This window comes from Chenopodium album, chromosome 16, assembly GCF_948465745.1.
Source record: "Chenopodium album chromosome 16, dcCheAlbu1.1, whole genome shotgun sequence".
Classification (NCBI taxonomy): Eukaryota; Viridiplantae; Streptophyta; class Magnoliopsida; order Caryophyllales; family Amaranthaceae; genus Chenopodium; species Chenopodium album.
In genome coordinates, this window is record NC_137849.1 from 20070195 (window position 1) to 20090550 (window position 20356).

General features: G+C 36.5%; 1 protein-coding gene and 1 non-coding gene across 2 annotated transcripts; one reads left to right on the plus strand and one right to left on the minus strand.

Annotated features, from left to right (window-relative positions):
* Nucleotides 1–4972: 4972 nt before the first annotated feature.
* On the plus strand, nucleotides 4973–5078 carry LOC145587104 (small nucleolar RNA R71). Its single transcript, XR_014101138.1, has one exon. It is a non-coding gene; the product is annotated as a small nucleolar RNA R71 (small nucleolar RNA).
* A 12977-nt stretch (nucleotides 5079–18055) lies between these two features.
* LOC145583971 (uncharacterized) lies at nucleotides 18056–20121 on the minus strand. Its single transcript, XM_081640915.1, has 2 exons — nucleotides 18999–20121; nucleotides 18056–18597 (listed from the first exon to the last, which is right to left on the minus strand). The coding sequence occupies exons 1-2, from the start codon at nucleotides 20119–20121 to the stop codon at nucleotides 18056–18058; spliced, it is 1665 nt and encodes a 554-aa protein (XP_081497041.1).
* Between the last annotated feature and the right edge of the window lie 235 nt (nucleotides 20122–20356).

Consider the following 20356-nt stretch of genomic DNA (forward strand, 5'->3'; position numbering starts at 1 on the left):
GCACGTTTCAAGATATCCAAGGTTGATTGAAACATAGGGTATGCTAGGCATAGGAACTAGTCATCACAATCCACGTTCATCCCAAACAATCTTACCGCGTTCTCCCTACTAGTCTCAAATCTCCCCTTAGTGAGTGTCCAAATGATTCCTCGAAGGAATCGGAAAAAGAATTATTTTTAGGCTACTCGACAATCTTGACTATGCATCCCCTTTCCTTAGGCAATGACCCATGATGCCCTCCCCCGAATAGTGACTCAACTATCTAGGTCAAAAGGTCTTTCCCCAAGGTTGTAACATAAGGCAATAAGGGTGAAGGTAGGCTAAAATTTAAAATTTGGTGGTTTTCCTAATAGTGAAGCAAAGAATGCGCATATCTTTACACCAAGACTAAGTTGCCACCAAACAAAAACAACACCCCCAAGCTTACTTGAAGCTATACTCACAAAAATATATACAAAAAGCGTACACGCTTCTCCCCCAAGCTAAAATGGAGCATTGTCCTCAATGCTTAGTAGGAGAAAAGAATACATCAAAATATTTTTGAATTTTTCACTATTCACTTTTTTTTGTTTTTTTATATTGTAATTGCAAAGTCCTTGCCTTTTTTAACTTTGGACGGCTTTTACAACATTTGCACTTATTTGTCCATGCCTTTTATAATAATGGACGGCTTTTACTCACACTCATTTGCCATTATTCACAAAGAAATCATAACATAATCTTGCTTTCATAAAAACCAAAATTCCAACTTAACCACCACAAACTTCATCTCAAATGATCATATTGCTTCACAAAAATCAAGAAAGGTAGAAAATGAAACAAAAGGTCAAATAACTAAAGATGTGGCTTGAAAAGAAGGGATAAGGCTCAAATGGTTGCAAGAAGGCAAATGTAAACCCAAAATAAAAGAAAATAACAAAATATAGAGAAAATGAAAAATACCACCCCGAAAAATGTGCCTTTGTCCTTCCTAGATAGTTCGGTCTCGTGTTTGAGAATCATAAATCAAGCTTTATTAGATTAGGTTTGCATAGTCAAGGATCCACGCCGCTCATACAAGGAATGTTGAAGGCTAGAAAAACAAGTAACCTCACAAGGTTGTGGCAAAAACTCACCAATGGTGTCAAATCAACTATAGGAAGCAACTACCAACATACCACAAACAAGTAGAATCCGGCTTCATGATCCTCCTAGTTCAAACCAACTACCCTAGCATACACTATCCTAGAGTCAACAGAACATAATCTCAAACCGTGCATACCTTTACAACCTAGGAAGAAAATCATGCAAAAGACAAAGTCCAATGTACAAAGTCCAATTCAAAAGAAAAGTGAAAAATAAGGCCTCAAAATCATACCACAAAGAAAAATGAAAGAAAATAAAAGAAAGGGAAAATAAAAGAAAATAAAAGCAAAGTAATGGAACATAGAAAAGGAAAATAGGAGAAATAATATGAAATGGACTAGAAGGCAAGTTAAACACATAAGAATCCCAATTGACAAACAAGTGATCGATCGACATAATCGTCATCGATCCCAAACACATTACGTGTTAACAAGCATCCATCCTCGAACCATTCAACTTCCCTTAAACTAATCCTATTCTATGCAACCAAGAAAAATAAAGAGAAAAATAAGAAAGATCTCACCGGCTCCAAACTTAGCAAAAATTAACGAAGCAAGTAGAAACCACCTCGTTGCATTCCATATCCAAAAGCTTCTTGAAGAAACCAAGTAAGAAAAGGAAAATAAAAGAAACTATAAACAAAGAAAATGGTTAGTAACTTCAAAACAAATAAAGGAAAACAACAAAAGAAAGGAAACTAAACTAAGCAAGAAGTATATACAACTAAAGGAAATAAAAGCAAACTAAACAAACTAAACAACTAAACTAAACTACAAGATTTGGATTCAAGGGATTTTTTTGATGGTGAATGGCGAGTGAGGAGTGTGCACAAGTGAGGAGGGTTTGAGAGGGAGAGCGTGAGGTAGGAGATGAGGAATGAGGTAATGAATGAAGGAAGAAGGAAGAAGAAATAAAGGGGCACGGCTACAAGCGGTGTGCAGCCGCACTTGTAGCTTGTGCACCCGCACACGCAAGGTGCGCGCCCGCACACACCTGATGTGCGGCCGCACCTTGCTGTGCTTCTCCGTTCTTGCTTTTCCTCTTATTTTTTATACTTACTGACCACTTGGGTGCGCACATGAATCATGATGGTGATGAGGAACACTATAGGCAGTAGCTAAAAACATTTTTAAAGAGCTCAAAGTTAAAGATTCATGTGCTCACCACAAAAACTCACTAAGTATCAACTTCCTCTAACCTTTAAAACATGAAATTCCTATCTTACCTTTCTAAAATTCTTACCCCTTTTACCTCAAATTTCGATTAGAATCGAACAAAATATGATATGTGCCACGAACACCTTCCATTCTCCATGCATTCATGAAGAAATCTAATCTCGCAAAGTTCATCCTAGAAATCCAAACAAGTAGAAAAGTGAAAGCAAAGAAAAAGTAATAAAGGAAACAAAAACAAGAAAACTCAAAAATCAAAAAGAAAAGTTAGAATCTCCGGGTTACCTCCCGGGAAGCGCTTGCTTAAGGTCCTAAGCTCGACCCTTCCTCTAAATCATGGAGGGTCAAAGAACACCACCTTCTTCAAGGTAGTAGAAAGAGCAAATTCCTCTTCAACTTCTAGCAACTTCTCATTGTTGCTTGATAACCTTTCATACAAAGACCTTTCAAATGCAAGCTTTTCTTTCCTCAACTTCTTTCTCTTTCTCTTTTTCTTAGAAGCTCGTGCTCTTTTCTTTGCCTTTTTTTTCTTCGTAAATGGTCCTTCACCATCTAAACTCATAGAAAGATCACCTTCATCTTGAGGATGGAGTTCAAACCAATGAGGAATATCAACTTCCTCCTCGTCCATAAGCTTGGGAATCGTCACTTTATCTTCACTAACCTTCTTGCTATCACAACTCAAAAGCACATCATCATAATTCTCAAGAAAATCGGTATGTGAAGAATCAATAGTGCATACATCATCAATAGGGCGAGGGGAATTAACACACATAATTCCTTTTACAAGGGACAAAGACTCATGTGTTGGTTTCAAATCAAAACTTTCCTCATTCTTACCAATTCTCAAGGTAATACGACCTCTCTTAACATCTATCAAGGCTCCCGAAGTGGCTAAGAAAGGCCTTCCTAAGATGATAGGGATATGTTCATCTTCCGCAATCTCAAGCACAATGAAATCAACGGGAATGGTGAACTCTCCTATCTTGAGAGGAACATCCTCAACTCTCCCCTTAGGAAACTTGATAGACCGATCGGCCAATTGAAGGGTCATATTGGATGGAAGAAGTTCACCTAGCTTAAGTTTCTTAAAAACGGAATAAGGCATGATACTAACACTAGCACCAAGATCACAAAGAGCATTTTGAAACAATTTTCCTTTGATTTTGCAAGGTACGGAGAAATTTCCGGGATCCTTCAACTTTTGGGGTAGGTCGTTTTGAAAAAAGGCACTAAAGCACTCCCCTAGATTCGCCGGTTCCACCATATTGCAATCTCTCTTACTGCTCAAAATTTCCTTAAGAAACTTAGCATAGTTTGGCATTTGTTCTACAACATCGGTAAAAGGAAGAGTAAGATGAAGTTGCTTAAGCATGTCGATGAATTTCCCAAATTGCTCATCCAATTTATGCCTATTGTGCTTTTGGGGGTAAGGAAGTCTAGGTTTGTAAACCTCATCTTGCTTTCGCTCTTTCTCCTTAGGCTTATCATTGGAATCCTCACTCACCTTGCTAGGCTCTTCATTCTTATTTTCTTCACTCAAATCATTCTCTTTTTCACTCTCCTTACTCTTCTTAGGAACACTCTCTTTAAGGACCTTACCACTCCTAGTGGTCATAGCACACATCGGTTCCCTAGAATCAACTTCTTGTGAGGGAAAAAGAGATGGACTAGCACAATCTTTCAAAGGGTTGGCTAGTTGAACAATTTGGTTCTCAAGCATCTTTCCATGAGTAAATAGGACCTCAAACATTTTATTACAAGACAATGTGAATTCATTCAACATCTTAGATTGATCCATCATGAAATTTTCTAGCCTATTCAATTGGGATTGTTGAGTAAAGAAATCATCACCTTGGCTTTGAGTCCTTGGAGAAATTTGGGGTGGGGTATCTCTTTGAACATCATTTTGAAAATTTCCCCTACCTTGATTACTCCAATTACCCTTACCATGATTTTGGCCGGAATTTTGATTATGGTTACCATAACCTTGATCATGATCCCCATATTCTTGGCCATAGCTTTGATCATTACAACAAAAGTTGTTATGGTTACCACAAAATTCTTGGGTCACACGGTTACCATTACCACTCTTTTGGTTGTAATTATCATAGCTCCCATTATTGTGATAATTCCTATTCCCAACAATCTTTTGAGCATTAAATCTAGGTCCAAAATCATTATTATCATCACAATTCACATACACATTCTCATATCCATCATATCTATCACAAGGAACATTGGAGCAATTAGAAGCATCATGATCATTCTTGCCACACATATCAAAAACCAAGCATTCTCTAATCATGCAACAAGAAGCAAAAAGAGGGTTAGAGTAGGAAGATGTACCTCTCCCCTTAAATTGGGAGGGAAGACTAGAAGCTTGTGAAGGACTCTCGAGCTTGTTCTTGAGAGAATTCACCTCCTTTCCTAACTCCGAGACCATTGTGGACAATTCGTTGATGACATAAGATTGATCGGTTGAGCAACTTGTGCTTGTCGATTCCCTCTCTACATCATGCCAATCCATGTAATTCCTTACCACATCATCTATTACATCCACAACCTCTTCTTCCGTCTTGTTCATGATTGGCCCTCCGGCTCCGACATCTAGGCTCGATCTACCTTGAAAGCTCAAACCACTATAGAAGATTTGGATCACTTGATATGTTGGAATTCCATGGTTAGGACATTCCCTTTGGTAGTCCTTGTACCTCTCCCATGCTTCATAGAGATTCTCTCTAGGCAATTGCTTAAAACTTTGGATTAAGGCTCTAGCCTCCGCCGTCTTCTTTGGTGGGTAGAAACGAGACAAGAAAGCCTTTGTGACATCATCCCATGTCTTCAAGGAATTGGGCTTCACTTCTTTGTCTAGCCATTCCAAAGATCTTCCTATGAGAGAGAAAGGGAACAACTTAAGGCGGATAAACTCTTGAGAAACTCCATTGACATTGATAGTGTTGCAATATTTTTCAAACTCCTTAAGATGGTTCGATGGGCTCTCGTTCTTTGCCCCACTATATTGTCTCCTCTCAATTAGGGTGATCATTGCCGGCCTAATTTCAAAATCGCTTGCCGGTGTTGTAGGTGGAGCTATGCCGCTCTCATACCTATAAGCACCGGGCACTCCAAGTTCTTTCAAAGCAACTCTTGAATTACTTCCCATGGCTAGGGATCTAAGCACACAAAACTCAAAGAAAATGTTAGTAGCACGGCTACAAGTGTAGCCTAAAGTGTAAAATCTTTTTGTATTTTGCAAATAAAGTGGAGTAGACTCAACAACAACATGCACTCAAAGCACCATTCCCCGACAACGGCGCCATTTTGATGGGAAGGAGAACGGTAGGTCGTTGGGCTACCACCCCACCCTATCAAACAATATTTGTAACTTAACAAACCCCTATTTAGTGTAGCGGTAAGTCAAGGTCGAACCCAAGGGAATGGAGGTCAAATGCACGATGCCAAAGTTAAGCTATTCCGAAATCTAGAAGGGGTATATGGAAGAAACTAAGGCTAAGCTAGACGATGCAAAAGACTTGTACTAAATGAATGCTAAGGCACTAGGGGAATGGCTCCACATGCATCAATGATGAAGTTCAATCAACTTGGGGAATTTACCAATCAAGTCAAGCAATGTGAGGGAAAACCGAAATTGCAACCAAGAGAGCCCATCAAGCTATTCTCCTAGAGGTCCAATTAGCGTCAACTACATCAAACACTAGCTAGGAAACATCACAAGATATCTCAATCGAGTAAATGTAAGCCACAAATCAATGGTCCGTATCAATGTGAACTCACAATGCAATCTAGTGTGAATAACAAGGGTGATCAAGCCTAATCAAGCACACACATGCACAAAATCAATCAACCAATTTAATCACATCATCAACTCAATCAATTTCCCCCAAATTAACCTTAATTCATCATCAATACATGCTTCACCATTACCCTAGCAAATAAACTACTCACAATCCATAAAGAACAACAAAATCAAAGCTAAACTAATCATCATTCCCAAATTCATCAATTGAAATCAAATTGAAACCAACTAAATCAATCAAATCAATCAAACTATCAATCAACTAAATCAAACAACAATACTCATGAAATCAAACATTGAATTGCATTAAAGAGTAAAGAATCCTTACAAACTTGATAGAAATCAAATCAAATGAAGCAATCTTCAATCATCAAACCCACACTTTCTCTCTCTAAAAATGCTAAGAACTAATGTTTTCTCTTTCTAGAATCTAATCTAATCTAAATTCTAACTAAAAACTCACTTCCTAAAAATAGGTAGAAATAACTATATATACAAGGAGAAGGTCGGTAATGACGCCCAAAAATAGACCCTCGTAAGTGCGGGCGCTCGGAGGAGGGAGAATGGCGCGCACGGGACACACCCAGGCATGTGCGCCCGCACGCACCTGGTGTGCGTCCGCACACGACCAATGTGCGGCCGCACACTCCCTTTGTGCGCCCGCACATTGCTGGGTTTCCTCCCCTTCTTCTCTTCGTCCTAGCTCAAGTGGTGCACGCATCCAGGATGATGATGATGGAGGACAAAGTGGGCAGAAACTTCCTTGAATTTCTTGCAGAATAAAGGCCATGAATAAGGCATAAACAAAGCCTTGAAGCTTGCCCCTTGGATCCACCTTTGACTTGGAACTTCTTGCACCTTCTTTAGGCATAAAAGCAATGAAAACTCGTAGAGAGGAGGCTCGAGAATTCTTGGACAATCAATTACCACCTACAAGCAAAAGATAAAAAGCAAGTAAAAGAGAAAAATAACAAGTAAACTAGAAAAAGACATGAAAAAGAGAAACTAACTACAAAAAGCATAAAATGAAGAAAACAAGAATAAAACTAAGGAAAACTAAAGAAAAGAGAGATAAAATTAAATAAAAATCATCCAAAAAGGAACCAAATGAGTGCCAAAAATGTCATTCATCATAAAGTAGGGAGCAGCGAACAAGTTTTTAAGGAACTTGTAAACCGTTCACGGATCATAAAAGGCGACCACGAATAAAGGGACAACAATAGGCAACAACGATTGACCCGTGAAGGTTACACCCCATTCATAATCCATGAGATTACTAACTCCATATGGTTCGGAACCACGAAAGGAGGATCAGGAATGATGGTACGAAGTGAATCATGGAGTCACATTCGCCCGTATTAGCCTCTACTCGATTCTTATAGTGAAAAGAGATTCATGCGATCTCAAAGGCATATAAACAAAATATTCAATTCGCTCCAAACTATTATTATGCTAAATTGGTTGAAGATTAATGCACACATATAATTCTAAAATATTTGTGATCACTTAATTAAACAACAAGATTAAAAAGGAACCTAAACTGGTTGTCCAAATTATCTTATTAGGTGTGATTTTCAATTACATATTCTCTTTAAACATGCAATATGGTGATCAATAAATATAATGAAATTAACATTAATATTGGAAGAGATTTAACAATAAATCCAGCAATTAATATATGACAATTATAATAAAAATCGTTAGAAAAATAATAGAAACAAAAGGAACATGATTCCTTACTTTGATTTTGTTTGCTTGCAACTACAAAATAATAAACACGTTAGTAACTTCAAGGAAATTAATAAAACGATAATTGAAATTAAATTAAATTAAGGTTGATTTGGGGCCAAGCCCTCAAACAATTCTACCTTTCACGCCTTGGTTTAAGGACGGAACCTCGAGTAAAGTATGGACCCCTTGGAGTGCTTAGGGGAAGTATTGTGAAAGAATAGGGCAAGGTAGTGTTTAGGCTAGAGCATAGAAGAGAGAATAGGGAATTATTTGATGCCCTGAACTGTAGAAAGGAAGGGGTATTTATAGAGGAAATGAGCAGAGGATCACACGAAACCCTAGAAAAGATAAGAGCCGCGAAAAACCCTAATTGGGCACCGTGACACTGTGTGTGTACAGCTTTTCTAGAAATGCGTGCAAATTCATTTTTAACCTAATTAAGGTCGGTGTTCTTAAGTGTCGTTTTAGAGTTTTAGGCTATTTGGGCTTATTATTCATTAGTCGGGCTCAATTAATAAATGTGAAATGAATTAAAAAGGTTCGGGCTAAAGTACGAATTAGACTATAAATTAACTAAACATTAGGACTGATACGGTTTGGTGGATTCACAAACTCGGATGTACCCATCGTTGCCAGGAGCGTTCGATTGGGTAGATGGAGCGTGAACCCCGAGAGGGTTATTTCCATATGTAGAACACATATGGGTTTCAGAAAATTGAGAAAAACTCAATCAGGAAGTAGAATCGAGCCAACATTGCTAGAAATGGTCAAAACAAGAAGGCGGAGTTCTGGCTCGGTATTGGAAGAACTTGGCGCCAGACTCCAGGGACTGTTGCCGCAAAAGCACCTCTGTCACCAAGCCACGGAAGCACTTTACAGGCGACAAGCCATGTTTTCTAGACGCTAGTTCCTACATGCCTCAGCTGGTATCTACGTTCTTAGAATTTTCCAGATTTCGCAGCGTTATTTCAATTCTAGTTGTGAAAGATATTTTTCAAATTTCCTACGTGTAAAAATCCTATGTTTTTTACTCATTTCGGATGGTCTATCCAATGAGGACCTTTTTTATGCATATGACAATAATGCTAATCAAAATTACGCACATGAAATACTTAGAACTTTTCGAGTCTCATCCGCTCATTCTAAATCATTGCCAAACTAAATTTCAAGAATTAAAATAGAAATCCTGCCCAGAGGAGTCGCTAAAAACTGTAAGGAATATTTCAAGCCATTAACCCCAAACTTAAACCCCATTGTGATCATACACTTTAGCATGGTGGCGTCCAAAGGGAAGGAAGCTATAGCAAAAGAGTCGCCAACAAGTTTTTAGGAACTTGTAAACCGTTCACAAGGTGAAATTACACCCCTTAACGATCCATGAGATCGTCAACTCCAAAAGGTCTTGAACCAAATAGGGTTCGGGGATGAAGGTACAAATCCAACCTAAAAGAGATTGAACCTGCCCTAAATAGGCCTCTACTTCATTCTTCTCGTATTCATGTGCGCTTTTTGACTAACATGAAAACAATAGGTGCTTTCAAACACGGAGTCCACTAATCAATCAAAATCGATTTGTAAAGTCCGTATGAAAACTGAAACCGTATTTTTCATAAAATAATATTTTATTCCAAATAAAACTTGTCAAAAATATAATTATTAATTCTAATCTTATTAGGACTAAAGAGAACCTTCTAGAGAATTCTAGAAGACTATAATTAATTCTAATAACTTTAGGAATAATAATTAACATTGGGTCCTCGCCAGATCATTGGGCCGCATGTAAAGATTAAACCAGGCCCCGTTTAGTATTTTGGCCATAACTTCCTCATTATTCATTGGAATTGGGCATATAATATATTGTTGGAAAGCTCTTTGCAAGCCCCATCCAACTACACTATTATTGGACCCTTTTCATGGAACAAACTAAACTGGAATGCACGTTTTCATAAAACAGGGTGAGAAAAGAAATATTTTCAAAAACAGAAAGAAGAGATATTTTAATAAAAACATCCTCATCATTAGACTTTCCACACTTTTGCTTTGTTCGATAATCAAATGACATGAAAGGTATTCATCACCGGGTTTGGTTTTGGGGAGACACATTTGGGTGTCTACAATTGGTGATGAGATTGCAAGTCTCTGTGTATCGAGAAATTTGCACCGTGAATCGTCTTCGCTTGGGAGATGATCATTAAAAAAATGATGATGGTTCAATTGTCCCCAAACGTAGGCTGTAGATGGTTTGATTGTCCCCGAACGTGGGATGTTGATAGTTCGCTTGTCCCCGAACGTGGGTTGTAGATGGTTCGCTTATCCCCGAACGTGGGATCTAGATGGTTCGCTTGTCCCCGAACGTAGGCTGTAAATGGTTTGCTTGTCCAAAACATGGGCTGTAGTTGGTTCGATTGTCCTCGAACGTGGGCTGTAGATAAGACCTGCAAAATAAAATTTGCCAAAGGAATCATATAGACTACGATTGACTTGACCAACTGACTTGACCAAGCTTGACTTGACATTGCATGACATGTGTATAACTTGTGATTGTGTGTTTATGTGTATGATTTTACTGTGTGTACAGACACAAGCAAAAGAAGATGCAAAAGCAAAAAATATCCATTATTTTTGTCATGAGTGGAGGGTACTGACTTTCTCCCGAAAAAGAAAGACGTGAAAAAAAAAGTTTTGTTGTTGAACTTCCCTCGATGAGAAAATTTTTGCAAAACTTTTTTAACTTCCCCAAAAGAAAAGACATGAAAAAGGGAAGAAGTTTTGATTTTCCTCACTGAGCAAGATCAAATGAATCGTATGGATTGAATTACTTGTCTTGAAAATAATGTATGCATGATGCATGTTCTCAAGCCAGGAGGCTAAGGACAATTACATCATGTGACATGATAGATGAACGAACTTAGGTCATGGAGCTAACCATCATATATGGTGTAACGAAACGATCTTGAACGTCACTTAGGTTTGGAAGCTAAGCACGTATATTGATGAAGTGATTGTTGATTATTGCATAATGAGTGTTGCTTAGGTCAAGGAGCTAAACACGATATGCTTTGTATGATTACAAATCATTGATATATAAATGTTGCTAAGCTCATTATGCAATGCGTGAAACAATGAACATTGCTCAGGTTAGGAAGCTAAGCAAGTATACACTGTTTCTTCTAATGAATGTTGTCTTGAAATATTATGAAGCATGCGCGGTAGGGAAACAAGAATTCATGATAAAGGGTTCCTAAGGGAAAGATGATATGGCTATATATGTGTGAAAGAAGTGTGTGAAAGTGATACTAAGGTGAGGCTGCAAAGGCTATGATGATGGAAAGAGATGTGGGAAGAGTCGAGATGCTGACTCTTTAGGCTAGGGAAACTAAGTGACGTGGGTTCAAGCCCCCAAGTCTAGCTCTATATGGGTAGGGATAAGAATTGGAAATGACTCGATCATGTGTGGATATGAATGTGGCCGCACCTCATTGTGAGGTTGCTTATGTATCCATTAGGAATCAGGCCAAACGTAGCTCTAACGAACTTTGCACAAGTGTATGTACACCTCAAAGAGGTCTTTCAAGGGTTGTAATGTGGTGAAGTTAAGAAGAAAGGGTAAAAAAGGCTCAAGACCCGAGGTATGCCCCCCAAGGTGTGTAATTGTGAATTTGAAAATTTTGAATTTTGCAAGTTTATTTTCAACATTTTGAATTTTTTTTTTCATTCTTTTGAATGAATGTGGGCAATCTCAGATCATGCAGTCTATCACTCACTTAGCATTCATGTTTCTCAGGCACGATACCAAGTATTCAATGAGAGATGCAATTTGAGATGTGTTCATATCAAAGACATTGGAACACTTGCCCTTAGACATTGTTTTATTGTTGCTTTGCTACTTTTTTTTTCTTTTTTAGACTTGCTTTTTGAATGTTACACAAATTTCACAATTTCCCATCCTAGGGTTAGGTGAATGTGGGTTGAATAAATGAGGTCAAACGTTAGACGAGTGTCAAAGTGGTTAATGAAGAAATGGAAGGAGTATTTGAAATTGTTTTAGGGGGAATGACAGGGTTGTAAAGGTACCTCAAGTCATTGGTGTACACTACAAGAAAACAATTTTGGGCAACAAAAAAACTCGTCGCCCTAATAATAAAATAGAATTTTGAATAATTCTATTTTATTATATCTTTTTAAATCACGCGTATCTAATATTTTCGTAACAAGCCAAGGATTGTGATGTATATTTTGAATATATTTTCTTTTATTACAGTTAGTAATATATTTTCTTTTATTACAGCTAGTAATTTCTAAAAGGATTATGATGTATATTTTGTAGCTTTAATTTTATTTTATTATTTGTTCCTGTAAAACAATTTAGATACACGTGATTTAAAAAGATATAATAAAATAGAATTAAAGCTACAAAATATTGCTTCTTTCACCACGTAAAAGGGAGTTCATGAAAGTGACAATATAACCATTAATACATGACGTAGGGAAAAGTAGGTCATTTTCTACCCTTTCCTAGAGCCAAACAAAATTTGTAAACACTCGACCAACCTAATACGATTATATGGTAAGTCAAGGGTCGAACCCAAAGGAATGAGTAGGTGCAAGCTATAGCCTAGGTCAAGCTACTTCGAAGATTGTAGAAAGATAGGGTTGGTAACTAAGGTATCGAGAAAGCTAGATAAATCGAGAAATTCAATATACTGGACACTAGGGATATAGGTTCCACATGCAAGTTCAATGATGATGCTAATTGAAGGATCACTCAATGAATTCAAACATTACAAGGGACAAACAATAGTTACAACCAAAGGAATTCAAGAGCTATCTCCTATAAGCCAAGCTAGGGTTCACTATGAATGGCTAACTAGGAAAATCACAATAAAATTCAATCAATTAAAGCAATTCTCAAATCAAGGGTTCATGTCATTGAAATTTGCAATGCATCTAGATTAATCTTATAGGTTGATCACTCCTAGTCTAATTAATCACGTGCACAACTATGTCAACCAATTTAATTGCAATAATTCAATCAATCAAAGATCATCAACTAGCAAAATCATCAATTAAGCATGCTTCCCCTTCTCCCTAGCAACTAATCTACTCACTAATCATGGTGAAATTGAAAAACAAAACAAATTCAATCACAATCATATTCATTTCAAGTTTAATCAAGAAGGAATTCAATCACTCAACAAATTCTAAGGTAAAGAATGAAATTTAAATCAAACATTCAAGAATTAAAGGAAATTGCAATAAAAGTAAATTCAAAGGAAAGAAATCTCACAAACTTTAATTGATAAGAAGAAGAAATCCAAGATCAAGTTGAAATCAAAGATCAAATTCAAGAACAATCAAGTAATCTTAAGCTTCTCTCTCTACTTTCTCTCTCTTCTAAATCTGGAAAATAAGTGTCAAGTAAAAAATAAGTCATCCCCCTAAAAAGGAAAAGTCTAAGGGTATAAATAGAAGAATCTAGCAAAGGGGGTCGGGACAGGCAGTGCGTGTGCACAACCCAAGCCGCGCGCGCACGCACCCCCTGTGCCGCGCGCGCACCCCTGCTTGGTGCTCGTGGCCTTGCCTTATTCGCTTGCTCGATCAATCTCCGCGCTCCCGAGCATCCCTATCATTGGTGCACTCGAGGCGATGCTCGTGAGAAGGGCAGCTCCTTTATCTTCCAAGCACTTGAACGCCTCAAGCCAAAGCATCGCTTCCAAGGCCCTCGAGCTTGCGGAGCTAGCTTGAATTGCATATTTGGAATCCCGAACTTAGCTCCATCAACTTTCTTGAATGCGCTCGATCTTTCTCCTTGGTGATCAAACCTCGGGAAACTCAACACACCTACAAAACAAGTCAAGGAAACAAATAAGTGAGAGAAAGAGACAAGAAATGAACAAAATGACAAGAAAACCATTAAAACTTACACACAAACACGCAAAGCAAGCATTATTATATAAAAACACGGCAAAAAAGACAAAAATTGAGAGTAAAACTATAAAGAAAACCTAGCCTAAGAGTGCCATAAATGACACTCATTAATACAATACAATCAATAAAAACAAAAATAAATTAAAAAAAATAGCATCAAATTGAAAACATATACTAGCCAAAATACCAAAAAACACAAACTGGTATCTTCTTGTCTAGCTTACAAAAGGACTTTAAAAAATGTTAGTTTATCTTCCCATTTAGATTACCATATTCTGATATTCTTGAACATGTACTATAGTTGTTAGCTTCTCAGCCTTCACATCAACTGTATTATATTAAAAGTAGTAATAGTTGAATTAGAGCTTTTTAACCTTGGGTTCCAATCCTTTGAGTGGTTGCTCAACATACTCGTTTATCCTCATGTATAATTTTAAACATTCACCAACTTTCTGCTGATTTTATTAGCATGGTTCTGACCCTTATCCACAAGACAATGTAATAGTTTTATCAATCTACAACGTTCATCTATGGATAAGTCTCCTATACGGAAGACAATGCAACCCAAGTTTGATCACAACTCTACCAGATATGTAGAAAATTTATAGCCATGTATAACACTAATTGAAAAACACAATATAGCAGAAATTTAATCTAGCAGGTACCGGACAGTACATATAGACCAGAAACAAGAAATTAACATATACACAACAACCAAGCATTAAATATCTCAACAATATAGTAGACCTAAACTTGTGTCAATATTATGATCTCACGTCATAACTCATTGGCCTAAATAAATTAAATCATCAATGAAAAAAATTACATACCTCATTTCCTCAAACATTTTTAGCATATCTTCTCTTAGTTTATTTTCACGTTCAATGGCTTCCTTGTTCATTCTTGAAAATTCTGCTTTGAGCTCCTCATTTGATGCTTTGAGTTGTTCATTCGATGCTTTGAGCTCTTCATTTGACGCACTAAGTGTGTGAACTTGAGTAGAAAGTTGAACCCTATCCATATCATCTCCTTGGGTTCTAACTTTTAGAGGTGGTCGAGCTCCAAGACTAAGTCCTCTCACATATCCAGATTTAGGTTTTAATACCTTCATATATGTATCTTTTACACTCAGTGTGTCCTCACCATGTTTTGCGATTTCATTTTCGTGAAGCCTTTTAAGTTCTTCATAGTTCTTTTCAGCATTTGGTTCCCAAATAGTACTCCCGTCCTTTTTTTATGCCTATTCAATGAAATCAGCCAAAAACATTATGCATATTAAGTATGAGATAAGGCTAATGTAGGCATAACTATTAAAATAGTAACAAGAAAGACAAAACAACAATAATATTCCTGGGCAATTTCCTTGTAATCTCACATACTTTTTTGTCTTCTCATATAATCTCACATATATGAGATCTTGTTGCACTTTAGCATGTTCAGACGACCCTTCGACTTGACTGGTAACAATTGGTGGCTCGTTAATCCGCATATGAAAAAAATACACACCATATCATAGAATATACAATAAATAATGTCTAACTTATACTTTTCGAATTAAAAGGCCAAAACTACACACCATATCATAGAATATTCTTGTTGTGGACTTTGCACCATTAGCCGGTGTTTCAGTTAACTTTAGTTTATTTGCTGTATTTACTTTGCTAATGGCCTGCAAGTTAAGCAAGCAAGTTAATGTAGTATAATTGCAAAAATATTTAGTAGATTAGCAATAAATTAAACAAAGGAAGCACATTACCTCTTGTTTTGGGGAACTCCAATAATCATAAACCAACCAATCTCACTGTATCGGATCAATAGTTGAAGGTCTATTGTCTCTAGCCTCTGACTGTGTTTTTCCTCTACAGTATTTTCTTTGAGTCTAAACCTCCAATGCCTATATAATATAGAACATTGAAAGCTTAATGCATCAGTCGCGTCCGCACCGCCAATCTTTTCAGGTAGATTGTATTTTGCCTATTAAATCATCAAGTTAAAAATAAAGCTGACAGAACATATCATTATTAAGCTAATTTATTTGACTATATACAACTTTTATAATTATGTTGTATATACTTTGACTCACCAAAATCTTATCATATAAACTTTTCTTCGCATCAAGATCCATTTTAGCCCAATTCCTGTGACAAAAAGAAAATATTAAAATCATAAATCATTGACATACACATTAAGAAATGCAAATAATAAAAGGTAATTTTATCAAGTGTAATAGGCATACAATGAATTCAAAGGACAAAACTCTCCCACCCAATTGCTACAATCACATATGAACTCATTTGCTTTTTCACCGAACCACACGTCGAAGCTCATCCATAAAAGTTAATGTATTCTTTTCTTCTAGATTTCTTACTCTTTTAGAAGCATATTTTAAACCCCTAATAGGGCCACGCCTCTTACAATCAGGGAATTTTTGTCGAAGCTCAACTTGGTCAATCCTTCGCTTTTCACGATGAGTCAACCTTGGTGGTGGTTATTGAATCTCATTTTCTTGTTGATCTTGTTCTGATTAAGTTGGAATGATTGACATTATCCTATAAAAAAAAATTAACATTTAATAAGAGTTAAAAAGTTAATAAGGTAAAAACTAAAAAAATCATAGCAATATGGAAAGAAATGAAATTTAAGGTCAAAATGCTCAACATTTTCTGAAAAATAAATTTATAAGACGATATATAAGCCAACCATACTCTATATATAGACATTATAACTAAGATTATGGAGAATAAAGAAAAACAATAACTAAAGCAAAAACTTTGAGAAAGCATCTGAGCATATTTAATTATTTAACTAGTTTCAAATATATAAATAAATGACTCTTTCATATGCTAAGTACGTTATTCACTAGAACTATCACTGTTATTATCATCGTCTTTAAGGTCATCGTCTAGAGCCTACAATGTAGATTCCGTATCAGACAATTCTTCCTCCTCCTCCTCCTCTTCTTCTTCTTCCTCCTCTTCCTCTTCATCCTGATTAATGAAATCATCTCCTTGGTTGATATTAGCGTACACCACTTCATTTTCAACATTATCCCTAACTATATTAATGTCTTCATCATTTTCATTTTCATAGTTAGTAACCGTTGGAGCCACATGATCCCACAATGATTCGCTTTCATGAGTATCTTCATCATTAGGGAAATCAAAGAAGTTTCGTGGATTTTCCTTAATTACATATCTCCAATCTGTTTCATTTTGAGCAGTCACATAGAAAGCTTGTTCAATTTGGGAACCTAAAGTGAATGACTCATTGGTTCTTAACCTTGTAGTAACATTGATAAGCACTGCTTCTAAATTGTCTTTTTTAATCCCTTTCCTGTCACTAAACACATCAAACCACTTACACTTAAACAAAACAACTTTGGGACTTTTTCGATTTTTTAAGGCACCATACTCTAACACATTAACCTCCTCTAAAATCCCATAAAAATTCTTTTCTCCACTTTCCTCATCGCCTCTAACCACCACACCACTATTTTGAGTTTTTCAATTTCTTTGCCGTTTTTTGGTGTGAAAACTAAATCCATTAATGATATATCCATCATAAGTCACAACACGTTTCATGGGTCCTCTTTCTAAACAAAATAACTCTTTGGTAATCCTTACATCCCCATCTTTCCAGAGCTTAATAATCTATTTTTCACAATAAGTAATAAAGAAAACAATCAAGAAAAGAGAAAAAAAATATATAATAGGAAAAAAAAGGGTGTGCTCACGTACCCTATTCTCAAACCACTTGTAAAAGTCAATCTTTGGAAGACTTGTATCATTTAGGTACTCACTAACCAAAGAAATTAAGGAACTAATAGTTAGTTAATTGTATATATTTTTAATATAATTTTTTTCAAATCAATCACATCATAACACTTACTCTAAGAAAGGTTGTGCTTCGTCACAATTTTTTAGAACATAAAGGCGAGCTTTTTTCCATTCATCAAACGCCAGCTGCTTTATATTTATCTTCCCTAAAGACTTTCCCATTTTAGAGAAAACGGACAGGGTATGGAGTTGTTGATGGTCGATATCGTCATTTCGATCTAGACGGTTCAATTGCGTCTCAATCTTAGACATATATCTTAAGCAAAATGTTAGACATTCCATTTCAATGTACCCATTAGCCATTGAAGCTTCAGGGTGAGCTTTGTTCCGTACATATGATTTAGATGTCCTCATCGCCCTTTTTCAAAAAAAAGTTAGTTATAATCTACAAGTATTTATTTACATATAAAACCTCCATTTTTATATAAATTAAAACCTTACCTTTAAAAACGATACATCCATCGATAATGTACTAGGCCAGCGATCCTAGCCTCAGTGGCCAAGTGAATTGGAAGATGTATCATTACATCAAAAAATGTAGGAACGAATATACGTTCTAACTTGCACAAGGTGATTGCGATAATTGATTCCATTCGCTCTAAATCGGAAACCTTCAAAGTTTTTAAGCATAATTGCTTGAAAAATAAACTGAGCTCCCTTAAAGGCTCCAAGACTTTCTCATTTATGACACCCTTAAAGGCGGGGGTAAGCAAATCTTGCATGAAAACATGGAAGTCATGAGTTTTCATTCCCATGATATTTCCATCTTGTAAAGATGTACACCGCGATATATTTGAACCATATGCATCAGGAAAAGCTAAGTTAGACAAAAAGGTGACTATTTTTCTTCGTTCATTCAAAGTTAGGTTGTATGTTGCTGGAGGGATTTTATATTTTTTATCTCCTAAATGCTTTGCACGTAATTGACTATGCATCTTCATATCATCTAAGTCCAATCGCACATTTAAGGTGTCTTTATTCTTCCCTGAAAAATTAAGTAGTGTGCCTAATATACTTTCACAAACATTTTTTTCTATATGCATAACATCTAAGTTGTGTCGCACTAAAAGATGTCTCCAATATGGCAATTGAAAGAAAACACTTATTTTCTTCCATTGATGCACAATGTATTGTTCGCCTCTCTTTCGTTTTCTGGTAACACCTTTTCCAAATTCCACATTTGAATAGCCACTTAATTGCTCTAAAACATCATGTCCTGTAAGTGGAGTAGGAGGAGGACCCGTTCAACTTTTCCACCAAACAAATTCCTATTACGTCTCCATTTGTGATCTGGCTCTAAAAACACTCAATTATCCATATAACAATATTTGCGCCCATGTTTTAACCAAGCTGACGTTGTATCTTTATGACAATTAGGGCATGCACGTTCTCCTTTAGTACTCCAACAAGAGAGATTAGCATAAATTGGAAAGTCACTAATAGTCCACAACAACACTGCTCGCATATTAAATGTCTCTTTGGCATGAGCATCAAAAAATTTTACCCCTATCTCCCACAATTCCTTTAGTTCATTCATTAGAGGTTGCAAAAAAACATCTATTTCATTTCCCGGAGATTTGGGACCGGGGATTAGCAAAGATAATATCATGTTATCACTTTTCATGCACATCCAAGGAGGTAAGTTATATGAAACTAACATCACTGGCCAAACGCTATATCTGCTACTCATGTTAGCACCAGGATTAAAGCCATCTCTTGACAAACCCAAGCGTATGTTACGAGCATCAACAACAAAGTCTGGATATATTTTATCCAAGGACTTCCATGCTTCTGAATCAGCTGGGTGTCTCATTACCTCATCTTTTGAGCATTCATCCTTATGCCATCGCATGTCCTTTGCTAACTTTGTGGAGACAAACATCCTTTGCAACCTTGGAATGAGAGGAAAATGACGTAAAACTAATTGAGGAATTCGAGTTTTCTTTTCAACAACACCCTCGTCTTCGTCACTAGAAGACACATCACCACCTTGCACAACTTTTTCCTTCCATTTAGGAGTCAAGCATTTAGGGCATTTTTCTTCATTTGCAAACTTCTTTCGATACAAAATGCAATGGTTAACACATGCATCGATCTTTACATAATCCAATCCTAATGCTTTTGTATATTTTTTTGATTCATAAGAATTTGATGGAAATTTTTTATCATGATTAAATGCCATATGTAATGTATTCAATAACATTGAAAAAGACTTATCACTCCACTTGTTATTAACTTTAATGTGTAGTAATGTGATAAGAAACTCTAATCTCTTAAATGTCTTGCACCCTGGATATAATTCGGCCTCCATGTCTTCGAGCAATGTCATTAACTCCTTATTAGGAGTTTCATCATTGCCACTACTAGAACCAAACTCCATGGGATTACCACCATCACCAGGAACCTCATAAGTTGTACTATTATTCCATGCATTTGTGGCATCAAAAACCAATGGAGCCATGTCATCAAATGGTATATCATCGTCATCGTCATTATCTGAGGCCTCCATCGTGTTATCATCTTCATTATTAACATCTAGCCCACCACTTTCTCCGTGACTCACCCATGGGTTATAACTACTATCTATACCATATACTAGTAAGTGGCATTACATAGTTTTTCGATCATGGGCCAAACTCAATCTACAATTTAAATAAGGACATTTCAACAAGGTGTCATTATTTTTTTCCCTATAAGCAAACTTTAAAAACTCGTCGACTCCTGCTTTATACTCTGGTTTTCTT

Coding starts and splice junctions, on each gene's coding strand:
- LOC145583971 (XM_081640915.1), bottom strand. CDS start 20,121: ATGGAGGCCTCAGATAATGACGATGACGATGATATACCATTTGATGAC. Junction 18,598..18,998: donor TTGGAGTACTAAAGGAGAAC/GTGCATGCCCTA, acceptor TTAATTTTTCAG/GGAAGAATAAAGACACCTTA.